General features: G+C 37.3%; 1 protein-coding gene across 1 annotated transcript in view; it reads right to left on the bottom strand.

Annotated features, from left to right (window-relative positions):
* Positions 1-25,148, bottom strand: part of LOC107740823 (pappalysin-1-like) — an 89,360-nt gene extending 64,212 nt beyond the window's left edge. The window contains exons 1-5 of the mRNA XM_016553345.1: positions 24,808-25,148; positions 18,751-19,822; positions 2,180-2,325; positions 1,721-2,014; positions 1,364-1,556 (exon numbers count right to left, since the gene is read on the bottom strand). Of these exons, the coding sequence (XP_016408831.1) occupies positions 1,364-1,556; positions 1,721-2,014; positions 2,180-2,325; positions 18,751-19,822; positions 24,808-25,027 (1,925 nt within the window). The 5' untranslated portion in view covers positions 25,028-25,148. The remainder of the gene's footprint in view (positions 1-1,363; positions 1,557-1,720; positions 2,015-2,179; positions 2,326-18,750; positions 19,823-24,807) is intronic.
* Positions 25,149-25,824: the final 676 nt, after the last annotated feature.

Raw genomic sequence — 25,824 nt, 5'->3', positions numbered from 1 at the left:
TGCAAGGTCAGGGAGGACGAGGAGCAGCTTGTGGCGCCGCATTGGCCCACTTGGACCTGGTTCCCTGAACTAATGCTCCTCGCGACAGCCCCTCCCTGGCAGATTTCTCTGAGGAAGAATCTACTGACTCAGAGATGGGGCACCCTGTGGTACCCGCGTCCAGACCTCTGGAAACTTCATGTCTGGTCCCTGGACAGGACACGGAAGTTCTAGGTGAGACCAGCACCATCACTTCGGTGAGAGCTCCGTCTACGAGACACGCTTATGCCTTGAAGTGGAACCTGTTCGTCAAGTGGTGCTCTTCTCACCGAGAAGACCCCCGGAGATGCCCAATCATGGTCGTGCTTTCCTTTTTTCAGCAAGGGTTGGAGCGAAGGCTGTCTCCCTCCACCCTTTAAGTCTATGTCGCAAAAAAAAGAAAAAGAAAAAACGATTGCTGCTAACCATTCTCTTTGTCTATTACGGAGGCCGGCAGAAGGGGAAGGCCGTCTCTAAGCCAGACATGGCGGAAAATCCGGCGCCAGGCCTTCACTCGATGAATACTTGAGAACCGGTAGAAGGCTGGGTTCCATATGTGAGACCTATGTGGATCCCATATGTGTAAAGGTCCACGGTATAGCCTCAGAGCCCGTGTTTCCCCGGCAGACTTCTGCCATTTCCAAGAGGGTTACAATCACCTCCAATTTTCCATATGCACCTAAACGGATGTTCATATATGTATTTGCTTCCGAAACCTCCTTCGGGAACGATGGGGCTTCCACAACGTTCCTGTTCCAAGGGGAACTGGTACGTTTTCCCAGTGTTATCCAATCTCACTGAGGGGGTAGTGCTATGACAACAGTGACTGGTCTTCTTGTTGCGAGCCCAGCACAGGACACTGGAAGGAGCAGCATCCATGGCGCTTTGGTAGGGATCCCAACTCATCGGTCACCGACATGACCCTGAAGGAGGGAACGGAGACGTCACGTCCCGTCGCCACGGCTGCTGTACCACTGCTGAGCGGCCGGGTCACCGGCTCGGCTCCTCAGCGAAAACCTGGTATGCATTGCACCGGCTGCCTTTTTATGCTCACGCTGTGATCAGCGGCCGCTGGATGCAATAATTGCATGCCAATGTGCATTGGCTCGTTTAGTTACACTCGAAGTAGATTGGTCTCTCGAAGCGAGATCCCAATTCGTCAGTCACCGACATGACGTCTCCGTTCCCTCCTTCAGGGCACGAGGGTTACATACGTAACCGAGACGTTCGTTATCGTCTCGTTGTCGTCGGTGACAAACATGTTGTTGACAAGAATTATGACGAAAATTATTTGTCAACTAAATTAACACTGCTAGGAACAGCCTTGGCTCCTAGTTCTTTTCACCTGTCTAAGTAATGGCCGGTGAGGGCAGGGAACCACTCTAGTGTAGTAGAGTCTTGGTCCTGCGCTGTTACTCGAGGAGGTAGAGGAACAGGAGCTGGTTTACTGCCAGGTCTCCAAGATTGGTAGATCAGATCCAGGTAACAGTGCATCCGGGCCACCTGGTTCAGCGTGAAGGAATCTGTGCAGTCATCATCTTTATGGGAACAAAACGAACAAAGACATTTCAGACGTTACACTCATTTTAAATTTCTTTCACAGATTTCCTGTCCAAATCAGCACAGACAATGCTAAAAGAGTCTGCAGAAGTCTTCTACGCAGCAGACATTTAGAGTTGATACTGTATACTGTATGTCTCACCAGCATAGCTCATGTAATTGTTGAAGGGGGTGTTTGTGAAATGACGTCTGCCGCAGGTGTCGTTGCCTGACTCAGGATCTCTGCAGTACTTGTACTTGGGTGTGGGATTTGTATCTACACACAGATCCCCCGTCTCAAGAGACGGCTCAGTCTCTAAGCAGGCATCGTTACAGGACTCCACCTCTGAGATTCCCCTGAAGACATGGTATAGTCCAAGGCTGTGGCCAATCTCATGGATCATGGTGTGAGTGTGGCCAAATGTACCATAAAATAAAGGGTTTAATACAATCCCACCTCAAAAAAGACAGAGCGAGAGTAGGTATTATAAACATCATAATTTTTGGTACCCATTTAATGTCTTTTTTCTGATGACAATGAAAGTTGATATGCAATGCTCTTCAAAACTATGCTGAACCAGTGATTGTTACCTGTATTGTAGTGATACATTTATGTATTTACCTAAATGTGTCAAAGCTTCTTTATCCCAGGGCCAAGTGCCCACACCAGCCACGTCTTCATCAGATGAGTTAGCAAAGAAGATGTTCAAGTGCGTGGATCCATCCAAATTCAAAACCTCTTTCAGCTCTTTCACGTTCATGTAAGCCCTATAGAACAAGAAAGACTTTTTAACACAGGAAATATTCAAAACAGACTGTTTTGAAAATCATATATACTGTAAACCGGACCTTACAATTGCACATAGAATCCTGTACAAAATCATTTTCAGACCAGTTGACTGAACTGTCGCTTGTCCTTTCGCGTTTTATGTTTCCGACCGTCTAACATTCACTTATCATGATTTTTTATGCCCATTTACAGTGTTTGTAATGCACCAGGTTTTCCTGTTTCTTTCATCAATTTTCACTGCTCCTCCACTGTTGAATCTTAAGCGCCATGACAAAAGAAATCATAGTTGTGAATGTGATGCAAAAAAATTTTTTCTGTTGAGCACCCAAATGCAAACAAGAAGTGACTAGTATTGGCTGATACGCTAACAAATGACACTTGTGACCACATCTTTAAAGTCATTTGTTGGGACACGCAACTTGTGTTTCTGAGTCACTAAAAAAATAACTTGCTCATAAAGATGCGGTCACATTTACCACCGTTCAGTAATTTATTTTGGTGGATGAAATCCAGTAGTTGCAATAGAACTTTACACAATCGGGAATTTCGCGTGAGGACGAAAGATATGCCCACACACTTTTCACAGACTTTTTACAGAATTGCTACATTAACCAACAGAAAGCTACTTGTTTTGAAATTAACTTCTGTATGAGCTGTGCTTTAATCTCTATACTATTGACAATATACAATCAGTGTTGGGGAGTAACTAGTTACATGTAACAGCGTTACGTAATTTAATTACAAAATAAATGTAACTGTAATCAGTTACAGTTACTAAGAAAACATGTGTAATTAAATTACAGTTACTTATGAAAATGTCAACGATTACAAAGGGGATTACATTTGAATATTTACACACATCCACATACAGATTTAATTGATTTCTTTCCCAAATTGCACTGACTACTCTGAGACATACGGCCCTATAATTTCCGCGATGCGGAAAATACAGACTGGTTCATAGTATCTGTAACCTATTACATTTCCAAAGTAACCTTCCCAACACTGTATACAATGGACCATTTTTGCCCACGATAATTTACCAAAATATCACCAAAATGTTTGTGGTTGCACGTTTATTAGCCAGCTCTTTAAATGGGCATTATATCTGAAACATAAATGAATTGGAATGGAATTGAGAGCTTGTGAGTCAGAATTGAATCAAATAAGGAAATCTATATCTATATGAATCACTGGATTTACAAATGGTACATTTTTTTACTCAGCTCTCTAAACATCTAAGAGTGAATATACCCTAGTGAAAAAAATATACTTAAATGTATTTGAAATACATTTATTCCATGCTAAGTATACTACAAATACATTTACATACATATATACTTAATCAAAATACCCTTTAATAATAGTATACTAAACTGGAACTTAAAGTCTGCTAAATTGGAACAACTAATTTTGTGCTTAATGCACTTCAATCTTGTGGAAGTAGTGCTGAAGTCCAACAAAAGATATACTGAAGTATATCTGATTGAGCTAAAGTGGAACTATTGCAAGTATACTTCAGGTACACGTTAAATATCTTGCATTTAAAGACCGATATCAAGACTATACAGTCCTCATCATTAGTGACAATAAAACACATTTTGGGCTTGATATTAAGAAATGTGCGTTGAACACAAGTAGTACTACAAATAAAGTTGAATTATAGTATTTATATCAGTAATTCTCAAGCGATATGTCAGTAAATATGTTAATAGACAATCTATATTTATTATGAAATAAACACATTTTAAATATATTACTTTTTTTAGGGTAATTACCAAATTTTGAGGTAATTTTTATTAATGAAATACATCAGTAAGGATTGATAGGAAAGTACAAACAGAAAGTACACAAAGAGCGTGTGTGAGTGTATAAATGTTTGTCAAGAGAAGCAGTGTTCTGTAATTTAACGGCTCTAGTGAGGCTGTCACACAGAGTTTGTATTTGGAAGGAAACCTGAGCCCCACTCTACAGTCAGCGCTGTGGTCAGAGGTCACTGGCCCTGTCTAGTTAGGAATGCATTGTGTCATTTGGATAGTTCCAAACACGGCCCCCTTAAAATGCTTATTATTTCACCTCAAACACACTGGGCATGTTATTCCCATGCAAGTCTTTCCCCTGCAGTGATAACTGTCATGCAAGTCAAACAAAGACAAGCCTCTCTGGAGTGATGAATGCTGGCTTGCTGGAAACATACATTTCCATAAGTACAACAGCATGTAACCATGCATATATTCATATTTGCGCAGACGTATAGGATTTCATATCGCCTCTCCGCTAACCTCCTCTGTCTTTACGGGAGGCCCTGCTTAATTCTCTCAAAACATTTCCCTTTTGAAAAATGCTGGAACAAAAATGAACACAAGCGGTGCTTAGTTCCTAACTCCAATGCTTTCAAATGTAGTAAACACCCACCTCCACTATTCATTGAGAAAAAAAAAACAGCCAGGTCTCATTCTTCATCTTAAGAGCAACATCTGTTAGCTAGTTCACCATGAGGGCCAATCAAACACGTTATCTGTTGTCATGCTGCTAAGCCCTGGGTTAGCTGAGACATTATGAAAATGTATGTATTACTTTGTAGTTGTTCTTGATGTATTACCTTCTAAGGAAGACGCGGGTTAAAGAGACAGGATGACCATTTCCTGGTATTTATTTTCTCGTAAGCCTTATACCGTGACACTACGTCTTGTAAAGTCATCACTCTCTGTCATAAAAGAGAAACACTAGAAGCCTCATGACAGTTCAAAAGAAGGAGAGTAAGTCTAGTAAACACACTTTTGCATTTCACTACTGGACTACATTTCCAATTATAAAGCATTGTGCTTATTGTACATCCCAACACCAATCAGGCAGTTATATTGTTTATATACTACTTTTTATACTAATTGAGATTTGTAATGTTTTTATAATGAATTCTCTTATGCTAATTAAGGCTGCATTTATTTGATCAGAAATGCAGTAAAACGGTAATATTGTAAAATTTTGATACAATTAAAAAAATGCTGGTGTCTTTTAATATTTTTTCAAATGTAATTTATGCCTCTGCTGGCAAAGCTGAATTTTCAGCAGCCATTACTCCAGTCTTCAGTGTCACGTGATCCTTCAGAAATCATTCTAATATTCTAATAATTGAAGATTAAAAACACAGGATTAAAAATTAAATCACAAGATTGAAGATTAAAAAAAACAAAAAAAACATTCTCATCATAGAAGTGGTGTATTCAAGTCAGTATATGTATGAAATGGATTTTTCAACAATGTATTTTACTTACATATTTTTGAATAAATTACTAGATCTGAAAAAAACATACAGTTTTAGTCATTTTATTGACCCATCTATCACTACTTTGTGTCTGAAAGCTAAAGAAAGGGACGTGATAATGTTGCACAAATATGAAAAAAAAAAACATGGCAGAGGGTGTGATGTTCTCTAGGCAGAACATTGATGATTAGTTGTGGTGGTGACGTTACAAGCCAACACAGCTGCCAATGAGATGCAGCACAGCATGGAAACATCTTGTGTCGTACAGACCTCAAATTACCTGCTTCATTCCACACATATTCAGAAAACAACTCATAACTGAATAGAGATTCTTACAAGCAACATTACTGTGAAGATCACAGTAAAGAAACATTCACTTTTTGACTTATAAGCATGCATCTTACTGGTTTTTCTTGACTCAGACTAGTGAAAATGCACCAAAGTAAACCTATATAGTGGAATACTTGAAATGACATCACCTTTTTATTAAAAAAAAAGTCAAGAATGGAAAATGAAAAGAAACTGTAGTATGCAGTATCAAAAGGCGGCAGAGGTTCGCTTGTGAAACCGTGGAAGCCAGCTCAGGGGACAAATCTAAGGAGAACAGATTATATAAGGTTTCCCTCCTAATAATTTCAGGAATTTCATTATTTACTATGAAAATATTTGGCTGGCTTTTTGGCTGTACAGGATCACCTTGAGGACCAATCAAACACGGTATCTGTTGTCATGCTGCTAAACCCTGGGTTAGCTGAGACATTATGAAAATGTATGTATTACTTTGTAGTTGTTCTTGATGTATTACCTTCTAAGGAAGACGCGGGTTAAAGAGACAGGATGACCATTTCCTGGTATTTATTTTCTCGTAAGCCTTATACCGTGACACTACGTCTTGTAAAGTCATCACTCTCTGTCATAAAAGAGAAACACTAGAAGCCTCATGACAGTTCAAAAGAAGGAGAGTAAGTCTAGTAAACACACTTTTGCATTTCACTACTGGACTACATTTCCAATTATAAAGCATTGTGCTTATTGTACATCCCAACACCAATCAGGCAGTTATATTGTTTATATACTACTTTTTATACTAATTGAGATTTGTAATGTTTTTATAATGAATTCTCTTATGCTAATTAAGGCTGCATTTATTTGATTAGAAATGCAGTAAAACGGTAATATTGTAAAATTTTGATACAATTAAAAAAATGCTGGTGTCTTTTAATATTTTTTCAAATGTAATTTATGCCTCTGCTGGCAAAGCTGAATTTTCAGCAGCCATTACTCCAGTCTTCAGTGTCACGTGATCCTTCAGAAATCATTCTAATATTCTAATAATTGAAGATTAAAAACACAGGATTAAAAATTAAATCACAAGATTGAAGATTAAAAAAAACAAAAAAAACATTCTCATCATAGAAGTGGTGTATTCAAGTCAGTATATGTATGAAATGGATTTTTCAACAATGTATTTTACTTACATATTTTTGAATAAATTACTAGATCTGAAAAAAACATACAGTTTTAGTCATTTTATTGACCCATCTATCACTACTTTGTGTCTGAAAGCTAAAGAAAGGGACGTGATAATGTTGCACAAATATGAAAAAAAAAAACATGGCAGAGGGTGTGATGTTCTCTAGGCAGAACATTGATGATTAGTTGTGGTGGTGACGCTACAAGCCAACACAGCTGCCAATGAGATGCAGCACAGCATGGAAACATCTTGTGTCGTACAGACCTCAAATTACCTGCTTCATTCCACACATATTCAGAAAACAACTCATAACTGAATAGAGATTCTTACAAGCAACATTACTGTGAAGATCACAGTAAAGAAACATTCACTTTTTGACTTATAAGCATGCATCTTACTGGTTTTTCTTGACTCAGACTAGTGAAAATGCACCAAAGTAAACCTATATAGTGGAATACTTGAAATGACATCACCTTTTTATTAAAAAAAAAGTCAAGAATGGAAAATGAAAAGAAACTGTAGTATGCAGTATCAAAAGGCGGCAGAGGTTCGCTTGTGAAACCGTGGAAGCCAGCTCAGGGGACAAATCTAAGGAGAACAGATTATATAAGGTTTCCCTCCTAATAATTTCAGGAATTTCATTATTTACTATGAAAATATTTGGCTGGCTTTTTGGCTGTACAGAAAGGGAAAAAAGAGGTCAGGGAGTTTCATGGCGAGATAAATAAGTCAGCTATAGAGTAAGTGCAAAAAGAACTTGTTTTTTAAAACATAGGCCTCTGCTTTAATAAAAGTTCCACTACTGTAGGTCAAAGCCACCTAATCTGAGTTCAATAAAGTTTAATCCACTGGCTCACTTAGAAAAACACAACACGAATCAGATGTGGACGTAGGCCTACTACAAAAACAGCAGGCCAAAGTATGCATCTGTCCAGCCAAAGTATGCAGGCATCAGTGGTCATGTTTTGCACAATGCTGCTCAGGATCATTTGAGACTTTTTTCTCCTGATTCTGCTGAGTAGGGAAGTGGGTGACACTGGCAGTACAACGTTTGAAGCCACATAATGAATCACTAGCCTCACATTAGGAGGTGATCATCTTTAAGAATGCCAAAATTGTCTTCCAGGATGTCTTAAAAGAAGCCAGTCCGTTCACATCTCCACATGTAGAGTACGGGCTTGTGTCATGGGAAGGCTGTCCGTTAAACAAGCAAAAAAAGGGGGGGAAAAAGCGCAGACGTCACTGCTGATCAGTTCCGCCTGGCTGCACTCAGAGTGCTCCAAGTGGTGTGTTGACGCATTTATATTTAATGCCTATTAAATGCGTGATTATGGCTTCATCCATTTACACCCATGTATTATTCATCTGAATCAGTAAAGACGGCCTTACATCCAGATGTACCGAGTGTGGTTTCGCGTAGAGCTGCTCGGGGCGGGTTGGCATGGCAGTGTTCACCAGTTGGCTGAGAGGGCTATAATTTTCTCAGCCTTTCATGGATCTTTTCATCAGCTCCAAGTACATAAGAGGAGTGATCAATCATCTATACAATTAGCATCATGCACAACCAGGCGTGAAGTTCACAGGCTCGTGGGATAATTTGTAGCTGACCTCTGTAGGAATAATATAATTCACAGACAGTTACCATAAAAGGGGCTAGAAGAGAGGAGGATACATTTATGCAAGGTCTACGGAAAACAAGGGCTGTTTGATATATGAAGAATACTGTACTAAAAGAATACAGTAAACAATCACTGTCACTGTAGCCTCTCAGAAAAAAAATGTACCGTTTTAGTATGTATGTTCAAATCATCACAATTAAAAGAACCAAAGACTTAAACTACTTCAGTCTGTGTGCATTGAATTTATTTAATACACGAGTTTCACAATTTGAGTTGAATTACTGAAATAAATGAACTTTTCCACGACATTCTAATTTATTGAGATGCACCTATACATCTGAGACTGTTTTCCACAGGAAACACCTGCCCAAAATCATAAAAACATTCATTTCTGAACTGTCTATTCCTACAGTATGTCCTCCATTACTTCCACCTTCTGTCATCTGTTATACTACCCTCTCAGAAATATGGCTAATATGGTACAAACAAGAGATGTTTTTTATTTTTATTTTACCCCCTTGATGTTTACTTCTAAACTTAGTAATTTTATTGCACCAAAAACTACATTCTACACAAATCTATATATGCACTGTTATGTGTATATTAAAAATGATTAAATGTAATTGCTCCTTGTTTTTTGTGAAAAACTATGGAGTCTCTAAAGGGACATGGTCATGGTTGGGGAAAAAATAAATAAATACAAAATTAGTTGGGAGAGAAAATTATATTTCACTGCTTTCACGTTCTTGCAAATCTTCGCTTTCCCCCAAGAAACTTTGTGTTAGCTCACAAAAGTTTTAATGGAAATAATATTTCATTGTTTTTGTGAGTGAATGTAAAGCAAAGGAAAAATAATTGATATAAAATTTTCCCTGAAAAATCTGAAAAGCATGCTTCGATCATTTTTAACTATTTTAGTGTTATGCATTAAACACTGCAAATCTGTAAATGTGGCAACAGTGGCGGTTTCAAAAATATTATACTTAAAAAATCAGCCCTTTGAGCTATTTCAAATACATAAATATCGAGATATATTGAATATTGAAATCAACATGAGCTGTGTACCATCACATTTGATGCGGACAGCCAGACACACAAACACTGACACTGCAACAAAGCATCAGCATTATCTGGTCCTCATAAATCTCTCCCTTTATTTCAGAAGGCAAATATGTTTGAAATACAATTAAAGCTCTGAAACTAGTTCATTGCAAGTAAGTGTGTCCAGTGCTGTTAATGCGGTGGAGTGGAAGTCCCCAATGAAAAGGACTCTGCACACAAATGAATCAGCTGGACTCACAGTGGCAGGTTAAAGGACTATTTAATTGCTGCAGTTTGAAAAGAGGAAATCCTTCTGTCCCCCGGGCTTAACTCTTTATCCAAACCTACTTCTGAACATCAGGGGTTGGACCCTGTGGTTGTGTGCCTGACGTTGTATGCAATGAAGAAAGAGACAGATCTCCATCGCTTTTTTAGGTTGCCACTTGTGTAGACAGGTGGTTTCTCAAGCCTCCAGAAGAATAAAAAAAAGGTGCTAAGAGTGTGCTTTTCCTGTCCAAATCCTTGATAGGGTAACCGGCTATTAGCCGGCTTAGTTTGCAAGTCGAGTGGCTTAGATTATGCTGTCTTAAACAGGGCTAATAGAGATACTCTTATTATTAGAGTTGGATCTCCTCTTCAAGAGAGCCCTGGATAAAGCAAGAGAGCAAAGCAGGAGCAACATACTGTACCTTTGACTATTCTGAGACAAACAAGGATGCACCCAAGATATGCTGTTAGGAAAGCAATGCATTTCTTTTCTCCCTGCAGTGTTGTGACCTTTGAATCCTCAGAGATCAGTGAAAGCACTGCACCTAAGCCAAATACTGCAATTCAGTTGAATTTATTCCTGCAATTCATGTCAATTCAGGTAGAGACGACTATGTTTATATAAAATCTGCATAATGTCTGAACCAAAACCGATCAAAGAAGCGATGATGTCACTCTCTTTTTGACACTGAGAGCTCGCCTGAAGTGCTTGAAAATGAGCCAGATGTACGGGTCTTGACTCATGCAATTATACAGACTTGACTCATTTTTATACTGTCTCGCTCTACCATCGTTTCTCTCACCAGCTCTGCAGTCTTGGGGTGACCCAAAAGTATCATTTAAATGCATCAGCTTAAAGTGCATATAGAAAATGTGATGTCTTGGTCAGTGGCCCCTAGTGAAAAATAAATACACTAAACTGTATTTGGAATACATTTAGTTCATGCTAAATATGCTACTTTATACTTTACAGTTTCACGCTCCTAAATATGATACTAAACAAAGCAAACTGTGATTGGTTGCTTTACATATCTGTCAGACATCCTCTTGGGCGGTTTTTAGCTAATTAAAGCGGCTATGGAGTCTGAACCTTCTGCCATCAGTCTGAAGTTCTGGCAATGCGAGACTAAGTTAGAACTAACACTGCTTTATAATAGTAACCTGTCTCTGAGCTATTTGCTTTAAGATAAAGGCATCTAAATTATTATTAGCTAAAACCCAATTCAGTATATGGCATACATTACCAAAAGAATACAGATATGAAAAACAGGTTAATATAACCCAGATGTTCTGTTGAAAGTTGCAGATTTTAAAGTTGACTGCAACATCTGCATGAGTCTTAGGCAAAAACAGATTCACCACAGCATTTGATTTCATTGTTCTGTTCTTGCACAACTCTTTGTTCATGCATTCTTGTACAATCAAAAAGGAATGTCAAATCACTTCGTTATGCAGCCTTCGGCAAAGCTCTCCAGACATACCATAATCAAATCAAAACAAGCAACAAGCTGGAGTGCTCTCCGCTTGACCACACGCTCTAGTCTCATCTCACACACGAACACACACAAACGCCAATAGGACAAACTGCAATTATGGTAACTAAAAACAAATACAGTGAACTAAGGATCTTGAGTGTGTGTGTCTCATCTACCTGTATCTGCCTTGTTGTCTCTACATTAAACATCCTTATTTGAATCCTTGTCGTCCTCGTCATCCTGCCTGCCTCCACACACCTTGACCGTGACAGAAACCACAGACGGACAGGAAGCAGTGTGATTGTGCAATTTTGCAAGCAGTACCACAATTTCAATGAGGTTACAAACCTGGAACCAATATTTTAATTTATAGAACCTCTCAAAGGTAAGTGATGCCTTTTATATACAGTGGGTACGGAAAGTATTCAGACCCCCTTAAATTTTTCACTCTTTGTTATGGGTGCTTCTACTAAATACTGAGCATTTTTCAGTTTTTCTTTTTTAATAAATTTGCAAAAATGTCAACAATTCTGTGTTTTTCTGTCAATATGGGGTGCTGTGTGTACATTAATGAGGAAAAAAAATTAACTTAAATGATTTTAGCAAATGGCTGCAATATAACAAAGAGTGAAAAATTTAAGGGGGTCTGAATACTTTCCGTACCCACTGTATAATTTGTTCAGATTTACAGATATTGAATATGCAATCATTCAGATTCTGTTTCCTGAGAATAAAACTTTCATCTTGGACCTTGACATGTCTCTCTTTTTTTTTTTTTTTTTTTATCTGGCACAGATCCCTAGTTGTCCTTAAATACCCTTGTTTGTTCTGATCAAATACACCAAACTGCATTAAACGATAATCAGCGGTTTTGCTTTCAAGAATCTGCTGCAGACATACAGTGGGTTTCAAAAGTCCACCTGTGAAGATGCTTTATGTAATACAGTTTTTTAAAATTCCAAACACATTATCAGCACAGCGTGATACGTTGTATTGGAAAAGTTAACATGAACTTTATAACCGTTTGAATGGACACTTGTTTCCGCCATAGGATTCACTTTTACTTCACAATTTTCCCGCAATTATGATGTAAACTGGGAATTATGAGATCACTGTAAATTTCAATATGTTAACGTTACTTGAAAAAATCTTACAAAATTACGGTCTCAGAAAAATCTAGTTAAGTTTGCTCAATATATTCAAGTTTACTCAGAAGCCAATTTATGAAAACTTGGAAGTAACTAGATTTTTCTTGAGGCAATAAGTTTGCAAGATTTTTTTCAAGTAATGCAGTAATCCTGAGTTTATATCTTGCAACTATGACTGTTTTTCTTTGAATTAAGTTTAGGCTACATCTCGCAATTCTGTGGGTTTTTTTCTGACACGGAATAAAAAGAAAAAAAAAAGTAATTGCGACTTTTATCTTACAATTGTCTTGTATTCCTCTGAATTCCAAGTTTATATCTCACAATTCTGACTTTCTGAGAATTGCTAGAAAAAAAGTCTGAATTGTGAGATAAAATTTTTTTTTTTTATCCCGTGGCAGAAACAAGCAGCATTGACCTGCATAAGATCAAACCGCATGATCATGTTCTCCAGTATTGAGTCATATGATCAATATGTAATGCTTGAAGTGAGCCGGTACGCAGTAGTCTTTAGCGTACTGGCACTTTTTTGTGCATACCGGCATTTCTGACATGTTGCCGGTACTGAGTCAAAGCGTCAGTGTCTGGGTGATTAGAAATGACACTATAAAGCACACTACCCAGGAGAAAATTTGAAACCGGTAACCTTCTGGAAAGTTCAAGATTCCAGTAAGGGAATGCATTAGTAATAAGTAGTAATGCAGAGAAAACACGGACGATTTCATCAGAGATGGTGGAGAGAATAGTGACTCGCATCCAGATGGCAGTAAATTATTCTTTTCAGCGTGTATTTGGCTTAAAAGCACGAGTGTTTTATAATGAATGCCGGCTGAAGGTGTTTTTAGATCATGCGCTGGTCAGTGGTTTAGTAATTCTGAATGGATCCGTACAGTAGCACGTACAGTCAGGTTAAGGCAGCAGGTTTAGTGGTCTTTTGGTGTCTCCCTGTGGTCCTGTTTGGTGTCGCAGCTTAACTGGTGCTTATTTATATTATATATATGTACATTATATATATATATATATATATATACACATATATAGAACCAAATATTATGTTATATTATGTTATATTATATTATATATATGTTATATATATATATATATATATATATATATACATACATTTGGAATTATTTAAATTCATATATTTATTTTTTCCACTTCAAGCACTGGTCCTAACAGATGAGGTAGATGAAGCCAAAGTAAATAAAACAACACAGTTTATTAAAGAAAGCAACAAAAGGTAATCCAAAATGTACGCCAAGCTACGAAACAATGTACATAGCACAAACCATACCGAAAAACTGAGAAGTGAACCCAGAGGAACTTAAATACACAGAGATAAACTAAAAGGTGAACAGGTGTGCTGATTAATGAATGTCCATGATACTGATGAGTGGCGGGAAACTAGAATAAAGGAAGCAAGAAGGTGATGTGAAACAACCTAAAAGTACATGATAATGAAACTAAAAGAACACACAATGTCACAAATGTACTTATTTGATAAGTGGCCAAAAGAAGTGAAGAATCATAAATATTTATTATAACGTATACGCATTATTTGTAACATTCCTTGGTTTAATTTTTTTCCCAAAATTGTAAAACTTTATTTCCAGATTTAAATTCCATTTTGAATCAAAGATTGTCAGTTTAACCTCAGACTTTTGAACCCCACTGTATGTCACACAAGAGTGTGTATGGGAACTGTTGCTGAGAAAGGAGAAGAGTGGAAAAGAGATCTTTGGTTTGTCCCACCATCCAGAGAACAAATACAGAGCTTTACCCCAACAGTATCCAGTGCCCCCACAACCTCGACATATTTCTGGAAGGTTATTTTTCCTGAGCAGGACTCCCAGATGAGTCTCTAATGCTGTAAGTAATAGAGTTGGAGATTCTGCTCTAAGCTGTGATTGGCTCCTCTGTTTGTCCAGGGGGACACAGTTTCCATTCCCACTTACTCTCTATCAAATCACTTTTATAAGCTTACAAAAAAGAAGAACTATATCTAGAATCTCCTCAGTCTTCACATCTGGTCACCACGAGAGGTTGCCAAGCTCTGATACGGTGCCAAAATGGACTCCAGGGACACATGAAACACATAAGAACAGGCCTGAATCTCACTAGTACAGACACACCAAACCGTAGGGCCGAGACTCATCCTTCACCATGTTTTACTGTCCCTCAAACTGCATCCATCCCTGTATACGTTAATTCATGCTCCTGAACTCTGACTCCGGTTCAGCAGTTAAGATGTTTTTAGGACGTCAAGTCATACAATACATTAATTGAACAGAATTAAAATAGCTGAAAGCTTCACACATAGGAATGAAAATTATAGTGCCCTAGAGTTCGTGTCTGGTACTTCCAAAATCTTTAAACAGCTGTGAAGAAGAAGAAAAAAACTGTTGTACATGGGTCAATGAGAAATAAGAGTGTCCAAGATAAAGAAAGGTTTATCTTTAAATCAGGTTATATAATTCATGTTGAATTCATATGGTTTTAACTTTCATAACATTTACAACAAAAGTTCTAATTTAATTATTGTAAAAATGTCATGTGGTGTAACCATCAAGTAACACCTTGAATTACATGTACACACTGTATGCAAAACGTTTTTATATATTATTTGTTCATAAATATCATTTTTGGGGAGTCACACCACATGATATTTTACAACCTGAGATAATCTAGCCTTGCCATAACAAAGTAATTTCAATGTCATTCTTTTAACAAGGTTTTTGTTTTCATTATGACATCCTGAAATGTTTGAGTTTATGGCCCCCCAAAAAATGCATTTTAAAGTATTTTTGAATAAATTAATATATAATATTAACAAATTTTTTAAAAAGAGTGTTTTAAAAGCATTTTAAGCTGATAAAACCTACTGTATCATATTTAGTACACAAATTACTAAGGTCTCTAAATTATGACAATGATTAAAACTTTGCTGAAAAACCTTGATCGTTTTACTTTTTTTGCAAGTAAAAGGTAATTTAGTATAATTCTAAAAATGTTCCCCTTCAGGTCATGGTTCATGTCTTTTTGCTGTGAAATCTTTAATGATTTTCATAAAGTTAACATAAGAGAAAGTTCAAGGATCCAGTAAGGGAATGCATTAGTAATAAGTAGTAATGCAGAGAAAACACGGACGATTTCATCAGAGATGGTGGAGAGAATAGTGACTCGCATCCAGATGGCAGTAAATTATTCTTTTCAGCGTGTATTTGGCTTAAAAGCACGAGTGTTTTATAATGAATGCCGGCTGAAGGTGTTTTTAGATCATGCGCTGGTCAGTGGTTTAGTAATTCTGAATGGATCCGTACAGTAGCACGTACAGTCAGGTTAAGGCAGCAGGTTTAGTGGTCTTTTGGTGTCTCCCTGTGGTCCTGTTTGGTGTCGCAGCTTAACTGGTGCTTATTTATATTATATATATGTACATTATATATATATATATATATATATACATACATTTGGAATTATTTAAATTCATATATTTATTTTTTCCACTTCAAGCACTGGTCCTAACAGATGAGGTAGATGAAGCCAAAGTAAATAAAACAACACAGTTTATTAAAGAAAGCAACAAAAGGTAATCCAAAATGTACGCCAAGCTACGAAACAATGTACATAGCACAAACCATACCGAAAAACTGAGAAGTGAACCCAGAGGAACTTAAATACACAGAGATAAACTAAAAGGTGAACAGGTGTGCTGATTAATGAATGTCCATGATACTGATGGCGGGCGGGAAACTAGAATAAAGGAAGCAAGAAGGTGATGTGAAACAACCTAAAAGTACATGATAATGAAACTAAAAGAACACACAATGTCACAAATGTACTTATTTGATAAGTGGCCAAAAGAAGTGAAGAATCATAAATATTTATTATAACGTATACGCATTATTTGTAACATTCCTTGGTTTAATTTTTTTCCCAAAATTGTAAAACTTTATTTCCAGATTTAAATTCCATTTTGAATCAAAGATTGTCAGTTTAACCTCAGACTTTTGAACTCCACTGTATGTCACACAAGAGTGTGTATGGGAACTGTTGCTGAGAAAGGAGAAGAGTGGAAAAGAGATCTTTGGTTTGTCCCACCATCCAGAGAACAAATACAGAGCTTTACCCCAACAGTATCCAGTGCCCCCACAACCTCGACATATTTCTGGAAGGTTATTTTTCCTGAGCAGGACTCCCAGATGAGTCTCTAATGCTGTAAGTAATAGAGTTGGAGATTCTGCTCTAAGCTGTGATTGGCTCCTCTGTTTGTCCAGGGGGACACAGTTTCCATTCCCACTTACTCTCTATCAAATCACTTTTATAAGCTTACAAAAAAGAAGAACTATATCTAGAATCTCCTCAGTCTTCACATCTGGTCACCACGAGAGGTTGCCAAGCTCTGATACGGTGCCAAAATGGACTCCAGGGACACATGAAACACATAAGAACAGGCCTGAATCTCACTAGTACAGACACACCAAACCGTAGGGCCGAGACTCATCCTTCACCATGTTTTACTGTCCCTCAAACTGCATCCATCCCTGTATACGTTAATTCATGCTCCTGAACTCTGACTCCGGTTCAGCAGTTAAGATGTTTTTAGGACGTCAAGTCATACAATACATTAATTGAACAGAATTAAAATAGCTGAAAGCTTCACACATAGGAATGAAAATTATAGTGCCCTAGAGTTCGTGTCTGGTACTTCCAAAATCTTTAAACAGCTGTGAAGAAGAAGAAAAAAACTGTTGTACATGGGTCAATGAGAAATAAGAGTGTCCAAGATAAAGAAAGGTTTATCTTTAAATCAGGTTATATAATTCATGTTGAATTCATATGGTTTTAACTTTCATAACATTTACAACAAAAGTTCTAATTTAATGATTGTAAAAATGTCATGTGGTGTAACCATCAAGTAACACCTTGAATTACATGTACACACTGTATGCAAAACGTTTTTATATATTATTTGTTCATAAATATCATTTTTGGGGAGTCACACCACATGATATTTTACAACCTGAGATAATCTAGCCTTGCCATAACAAAGTAATTTCAATGTCATTCTTTTAACAAGGTTTTTGTTTTCATTATGACATCCTGAAATGTTTGAGTTTATGGCCCCCCAAAAAATGCATTTTAAAGTATTTTTGAATAAATTAATATATAATATTAACAAATTTTTTAAAAAGAGTGTTTTAAAAGCATTTTAAGCTGATAAAACCTACTGTATCATATTTAGTACACAAATTACTAAGGTCTCTAAATTATGACAATGATTAAAACTTTGCTGAAAAACCTTGATCGTTTTACTTTTTTTGCAAGTAAAAGGTAATTTAGTATAATTCTAAAAATGTTCCCCTTCAGGTCATGGTTCATGTCTTTTTGCTGTGAAATCTTTAATGATTTTCATAAAGTTAACATAAGAATAACTTTTATATTGTTAGTAATCAAGATGAGCACTTGCTGGACTGAAGCAACTTACATTTATTTTTAGAATAATTGGAATTAAGTGACATATGACACTAAAGGCTTTTGAGGAACGTTTATTTGTAATATATTTGCATTTGTTTTATTTATATTTATATTATCTTTCAACCATCACTGCAATACAATTAAAACTACAGCATAAAGCATTTAATCAGCATCTAGACATATTATTGGGAGATATAGAGCAACAATTGATATTATTATGAATTTTATCTACGTAGTTTGCTACACTGTTGCAAAGACTGAATTATATTATGAGTTATCACAATTTCATAATTTCTGGCCATATAAATATCAGCAACTGCACCAAATTACATATTGTTGCTCAGTTTGGGCCTCTGAATAAAATTGAGTATGAGCTCCATTTTCTCCTATATCATACTATATGAGCCATGCAATCTTTATCAGATGTTGTTTTAAATAAACTGCTCCTTTAAAAAAAGATTTTCCTGACTATTATTTTAAATGTCAGGCTTTACAGGGTTAAGCTGTATGGGATATAGTCTGTTATTTGCATGTTTAATGAATAACTAAACTAATTATTGGGAGAAAGGTCTGAACTAATAATTATTTTCAACACTCTGGGTATCACTGAATAGGTTTGAAATAGCAGTTGAGAATTACCTGTGGGGTGATGCAGGATTAAAGCAGGTCTTGGTGACATCAGTGATGTTGGGGTTGCAGCAGTCCCCATGATCGTAATAGAAATTGTCCCAGTTACACTCTGGGTCACAAACCCCGTTCCCCTGCTTGTATTCGGGGCAGCGTGCGCCCTGCCTCTTACAGTATCCGGCGTCAAAGCCAGTAAGAGTGTGGTTACATTCTGGATCGCACTCTTCATCGCCCACTTTGCTGATATCACAGTTGGCCAGTATTAGGCGGTTACGTAAGGACGAGTTGTATACGTTGTGAATGGTGCGCTCCCAGGAGATGTTGTAGACACGGAAAGCATTGTTCAAGTGCTGGTGCTGAAGGTTGATCTGGTGGTCTGTAATCGTCGGCCACCGTCCGTCATCGTCGTAAACGTTTATCACTCGGTAGCGCACCGTCTTGGGTTTGCGGAAGCTCCAGAGCTGGTAGTAGTTTGTAATCACCTCCACATTGTCACACACAGTCTGTCCGCAAGGTGGAGGTTTCAGTGCAGCATCACTGAGGACAGCCGCCAGGCTCCGGTCTGAGTCCTCCAACCGGGGGAAACTGCCATCTTTCACCGTCAGCCACCGTCTTGACATGCTCTCGAAGTTCTCATGGACGACCAGCTGAGAGAGGTCACCAAACTGACCCAAACTGAGACCCATGTATCTAATGATCTCACGTTGGCTCAGAGCCCGATGCCACAAGCTCAAGTGTTCCATTGTTCCCCTGTAGTTGTGGTTTAATGCATTGCCACCGATCATGAGCACTTTGCACTTCTTGGTAAGGGGGCTAAAAATCTCACCGGATTGATCTCGACTTACAGCAACCTGCGCCCCGTTTACATACAGCTTCATAAAGAGACCGTTGTAGGTGACGGCCACGTGTGACCATTGATTGGGAGTGTAGGGTGCATTGGAGGTGATTGTGGTGAGCTTGTGGGCTCTGTCTGTCTTGAGGGAGAAGAAGACACGAGGGTCACGGTTGGCTTGGTCGCTGACCGCTTTGATGCCAAGTAACCATCCTCTATCGCTGGATGCGTAGAAGCATTTATCATAGAGACCTGTGGGAAGATGACAGGTATAAGATACAAGAACAAGCAGAGAATTATGCACAGTGTGGTCCAAAAAACCCACAATTTGAGTGAAAATGAAAAAAATCTACATGAATTTTAGGAATTTACAGTTTCTGATGTTAGTGTTGCTTTAATGACAGATGTTTTCAAGCTCTGTGAACTCCACATGTAAAATCGGATGTTCATGTTCTCCAGCATGTTTTGAGATAATCCAAAAAGATCCAATTGAAACAAGAACATCTGACTAATTAGTGACAAAAATAGTGCAGAATTGTATATATTCCTTATTAATTTTCATCAAATTGCTACTTTGTATTTTTTCAAAATCTTAAAACTTTATTTCATTTATTTAACTTTATTTGTTTGCAATTCAAAAGTTTGTGGTAAGCAGTGTTGGGAAAAGTTACTTTTAAAAGTAATGCATTACAATATTGCGTTACTCCCTAAAAAAGTAACTAATTATGTTACTTAGTTACTTTTTATGGAAAGTAATGCGTTACGTTACTTTTGTTTGCATTTGACTGTTTTTATTCATTTTGAGGAATACTGAATCTGTTTTTGTGCAGTGAGAAGAGTAAATAATGTTCATATTTAATCTAGAACTACAGTAACATAACATCACAGCGCACACCACGCCTCTGCACTTACTCTCCATTTTTCTCAACATGGCAACACGAGAGCTGTCAGTCAAGGGAAACAAAGTAACTAGCGTTACTTATTTGAAAAAGTAACTCAGATATTTCCTTCTAAATAAAAAAGTAATACGTTACTTTACTAGTTACTTGAAAAAAGTAATCTGATTACGTAACTTGCGTTACTTGTAATGCGTTACCCCCAACACGGGTGGTAAGCAAGACTTTTTACAATGTTTTTTTTTTTTTTTAAAGAAGTCTCTTATGCTCACCAAGGCTAAATTTTTTAATACAGTAAAGGCAGTAATATTGTGAAATATTATTACAATTTAAAATAACTATTTTCTTTTTTGAAGCACTTGAAAATGTAATCTATTCCTATGATGGCAAAGCTGAATTTTCAGTCTTCAGTGTCAGATGATTCCTCAGAAATTGTTCTAATATGCTGATTTGGTGCTTAAGAAACATCTTTCATTATTATCATATTGAAAACAACTGCTTAATATTTTTGTGAAAATACATGTGATACATTTTAGGGTTTTGATGAGTAGAAAGTTCATCTTTCCTGTCACTTTTGATCAATTTAATGCATCCTTGCTGAATAAAAGTATCAATTTCTTTCAAAAAACAATATATATATATATATTTTTTTTTTATCCCTAAATATTAAACCTTTCTGTTTAGTAAATTTGACTTTGAATGGCAGATTTTCACTGTGTTCTTTTAGACTTCCGTATATGTTTTATCAGGTTATCTGGTCAATAACTGATAGACACAAATAACACATATTGATTTATCCAGAAGTATAATGAAAGGTGCACAGTAGTAGTTCAGCAAACTGACTGACACAACACCACAGACGTAAGTTACCGCAGCCTGATGCGGAGAGTGACGAAAAACTTTAGGTGTTTGTCCAGAAAAATGGGGAACACAACGTGGTTCCCATGATCAAATCATTGCAACAGGCCAGTCCAAGGGCTACAGGCCTACGAAAAAGCATCTGCAAGCAATCAGGCCCAGACAGTGTGGTCGTGTATCAACAGAGCAAAGGTTAGTTGAATTTTCAGTCTATTTTCTTGAAATGTGCCTCAGCAGTAGGGATGTTTGAAATCAAAAATGGTCCTTTTTCGGCACAGTCCGTATTATGATAGGGGCTCTAAAACCCTTTCTTCCTGTTTCGTTTGGAAGCCATGCGCTGAGCTACAGAAGGAAACGTATTCTAACATTTAATGGGTACACGTCCTTCATAATCGAGTGCGTAAAATTGGATTTCATAGGAATCACTGTATTTCAATACTGCAGAAATCAGATATAGGGCATATTCAACATTTTTAAGTATTACATTTCATTTCAGTTTAATCAAACAAGTCCTACAAATCCACAAAAGCAGTGCTGCTTAATCCAGCGAGTTGCTGAGCAATGAAACCTGAAGTCGAAGACAGAAAGTGAGGAACTGTGACCCTCATTCTGTCTTCTGCATGAGGAAGTCTCTCGTCTCCCACAGCGGAGAGAAGTGTGTTTGTTAGAGGTAATTGGTGAAACTCAGTTAGGGCGAATAAGCAGTAAAGCGTTACCGGGGTAGCAGAGGAAAATATTACTATGCTAGATTACTACTTACACTATGTAACATAACTCCAAATTTACACATGCCTCGTCAACAGGGAAACACATTTGAACCGAACTGCTTCAATCCATTTACTGAAGCTGAATGCATGAGGATCTTTTGACCGCTAGGACTGACCACTTTAAAGAGATCATTCATTCGGGAGTGCCTTACTAAAGAGCAGACAGGAGCATGTACTTCCCTCTCACTTCTAGGCTGCCAGCAGAACCACTGCCAGCATCTATAAAAATAAATTGTGCCATAAAACTGAGGAAATTACAATCTGTGAAATCCTGGAATGAGACCACTAAGTGGGAAATAACAAACAGGTACATTTTTTGCCAGCACCGAACTTTAGACATGCAAGGGGCTCAGTGTAGGGAATCAATGAATGATGGATGCACTAGAAAATGCTAATTTTATACTGATCACAACTGAGATTTCATTAAAACCATCAGTGCATAATAAATACCATACACAGCTTTAACTGAGATAATGCATTAAATACTAATGTATGATCAACAGCGTGGGGAAAAAGTCTCGCACGCAAATACAAATGCTGCTTGCTTTGCAAATTAACTTACTTTATGAAATCAATCCAGTCATTAAACTAAGTACATGCTGAAGTTAAAATGTAATTTTGGAAATGAATGCAGCTGGCTCCTCGTGCCGAATATGGCTTTCCTTCTAATCCTTTCCAATATTTCAAGAAAGCATCCATTTTGAGTTCATTCAATCTCAGTATCCAGCACCATGGACAGTGCACTACAAAGTGAGCATTATGAAATGAAAGACAAGTGCAGCAGCTGTTTGAAAAAATGTATATACACCTGTAGTGTCTATACTTGTATTAAAATATCTGTAAGTATATACTGAATTTTCTTAAGTTGATGAGTTGTTGACTCATTTTATGTTAGATATGGGGGTCAATATATCCTTTTAAAGTGCAAACATATATTTTTTTAAATTATATTTCCACTCACACAGTATTATTAAGACAAAATGTTATTTATCAGTACAATAGGTAACACTTTACAATAAGGTTCCATTTGTTAACATTAGCTAACCATGTTAGTTAACAAGAGCTACCATAAAATGAAACTATTTCTAAAACATTTATTAATCGTAGTTAATGTTAATTCTAACATTTTACTATTAAAATCAAAAGTTGTATCTGTTAATATTATTTTATGGGCCTCAGCTTACATGAACTAACAAGGAACAGTTGTATTTTTATTAACTAATGTCAACAAAGATGAATTTATATCATATATAAACAATAATTTTTTATTTATTGCTATATTTTTATTAGCCTGTATATATTAATATATTTAAAAATAAATCTCATCTTCATAAACTTCTCACAAAGAATATTTTACCATTGTAGAAACATGAAATATCTGTTAACAACCAAACATAAATCATGCTGCTTAGTAACATGATAATAGAATATTTAAATTTTTATGGCCATCATTACAAACCTCTAAGCGGTGCTATTGACAGTTTTATGAGGTGCTAATTAAGTTATTGTAATGTGCCATAAAATACCCCATCCCACTGTGTACTACACAGCGACCTCAATGACAACAATGAAAAGCAAAATGTATGAATTTACATTTAAAATCAGACTGCGTTCAACTTCGGACTTACGTCAGCAGACATACTGTAAACCCTCTAGTAAAAATGCCATCTGTCTGAAAACAGGCTCAGCGCCTTTCTGTGCGCTCTTGCGTCTGAGGATCTGATTGACTGAAAGCAGGAGTTCGTTCCATGATGTTTTGTGGCAAGGACTGTAATATCTTTACAAGAACACGCAATAACAAAACCACTCGAAGAAACGATGGACAAGGCACTAATTTTATAGCTTCCTCCGTCTGGACTGACACTTAAAGCATTTCCTTCTCATAATCCTATACCTGAAGAATTCTGATTCCAAAACAGCACATATTTGTGGGTTAAAACCCGACAGCAGATATACGAGGGCCACGGACCGCAAACATTTAATGCTCTGTTTAAAACGAAATTTGCTGAACGACACTATTAGATGCGCAGTTGGAGAAGCTATATAAACTCTGCCAGCGCCCCCTTGTTGCTTCTTAATGTTACTGTGACTAAGGAGATCATTTTGAGGACAGAGGAGTGGACTAATTTTAGATGACTCACTGACAAGATGTATTCAATCAATCCATTATCATGCAGCTCTCTGGAGATATAAAGCTTATTTACTTATATTAGCGCTTCATCATTAACATATCATACAAATATATATATATATATATATATATATATATATAGGCTATATTTCATCTTGTAATGTTTTAACTTGGATATAAAGTGAACATTTTACATTTAATCTATGTAAGACTTTTTGTCTAATATTTGAGAAAATAAGAACTAAGCATGTGGTTCTTTTGTAGATTTCTAATGACATCCATGTTAGAAAAGTAAACTCAAAAACTACACGTGGGTTCGCATTTTATTTAGCCTTTTAGTGACCCCCAAGCATTTTAGAGAGACAATAAAAATGATTTGATTTGTATATCATTACAGTACATTTTCGTTTATGTTCGCACAAAATTGCGTGCTATAGGGGTTCACGGGGTGCACGCAGGATTCATAAACCGACTCAACGGGTATTACGCTCTCTGTTGGCTGGAAAAGGGATGGGGGGAAAAGAAATCACATAGATTTGTTTGAAGAAGAAAAAAATAATACAACCGAGCAACTAACACGCCCACCTATGCTACTCCATCCCCATAAGAATAACCCGGGAAGTGAGCGTTTGCCCCGAGGCAGGCGTGTGGCACAAGGTCCTGGGAAGGTACTTCTGGCTTCCCTGATGCGTACCAAGTCTCTTTTAGACCTTACAATTCGCCGTGGAGTCCCACACTCAGATCCCAAGCACACGATAAAAAGCAAAAGGCATAGGAGCCAAGTGCAAATGGGCAAAAGTTTCATTTTCAAGTGGAGAGAAGAGATTTTTTGTCAATGGATAGGGGATTTGATGATTTCAAAATACTAAATAGCGCTCGTCTTTGGAGATCTCTCCCGGTCTTTTGCTTTTACAAAAGCCTGTCAAGACGCGTATTCAACACCAACTAAGACAGCAATGCTGTCTTATTTTTTCCTTTATAATGTTAAGCCACGACCCCCTTTCCTTGCCCCTTTCAAAGACACTTCAACACAGATTGAGGGGGGAAAGGAATATGTTAATTCACCCAAGTGCTCCACCTTCCCAATTGAATGGATCCCATTAAACTGCAGGGATGACTGAGTAATCAATCAGTGTGGAGAGGTCAAAATCATTTCCCTTTCACTTTTTCTTCATCCGCATTTCAAATAAACTTAGCAAAAACGCGTTGCTCAAACATATCGCATGCACAACTCTAGGCATACATGGACGAGTGTTTGAAGGGGGTCAGTGGCGAGACCGGCGTGTATTTCTATTCTTACGAGGGATTCGCGTAGGTTTCATTAAAGTTGAAATAACACCTCACATCCCCAGTCCGACTGGAAAGAAAAAGGCAGGATTTGTCAAATGCTACATGCTTCGGGCAACTCTCGCTCGTTACGTCACATTGTTTTTATCTGGAAGAAAGCATATAGTGCGAATAGCCGGGTTCATTCTGACAGGAGTCGCAGGTAACCTGCTTGCTGTTTTGTTTCTCAGTGCGTGTCTGAACCGGGACGGTGTTTTTATTTTGCGCACCGCTGCGTTGAGAACCCTCTAGCGGCTACACCATGAACTCTCAAGA

This window comes from Sinocyclocheilus rhinocerous, unplaced genomic scaffold (genome assembly GCF_001515625.1).
Source record: "Sinocyclocheilus rhinocerous isolate Xijiao unplaced genomic scaffold, SAMN03320098_v1.1 scaffold2330, whole genome shotgun sequence".
NCBI lineage: Eukaryota > Metazoa > Chordata > Actinopteri > Cypriniformes > Cyprinidae > Sinocyclocheilus > Sinocyclocheilus rhinocerous.
This window is presented reverse-complemented; position numbering and strand designations above follow the sequence as displayed.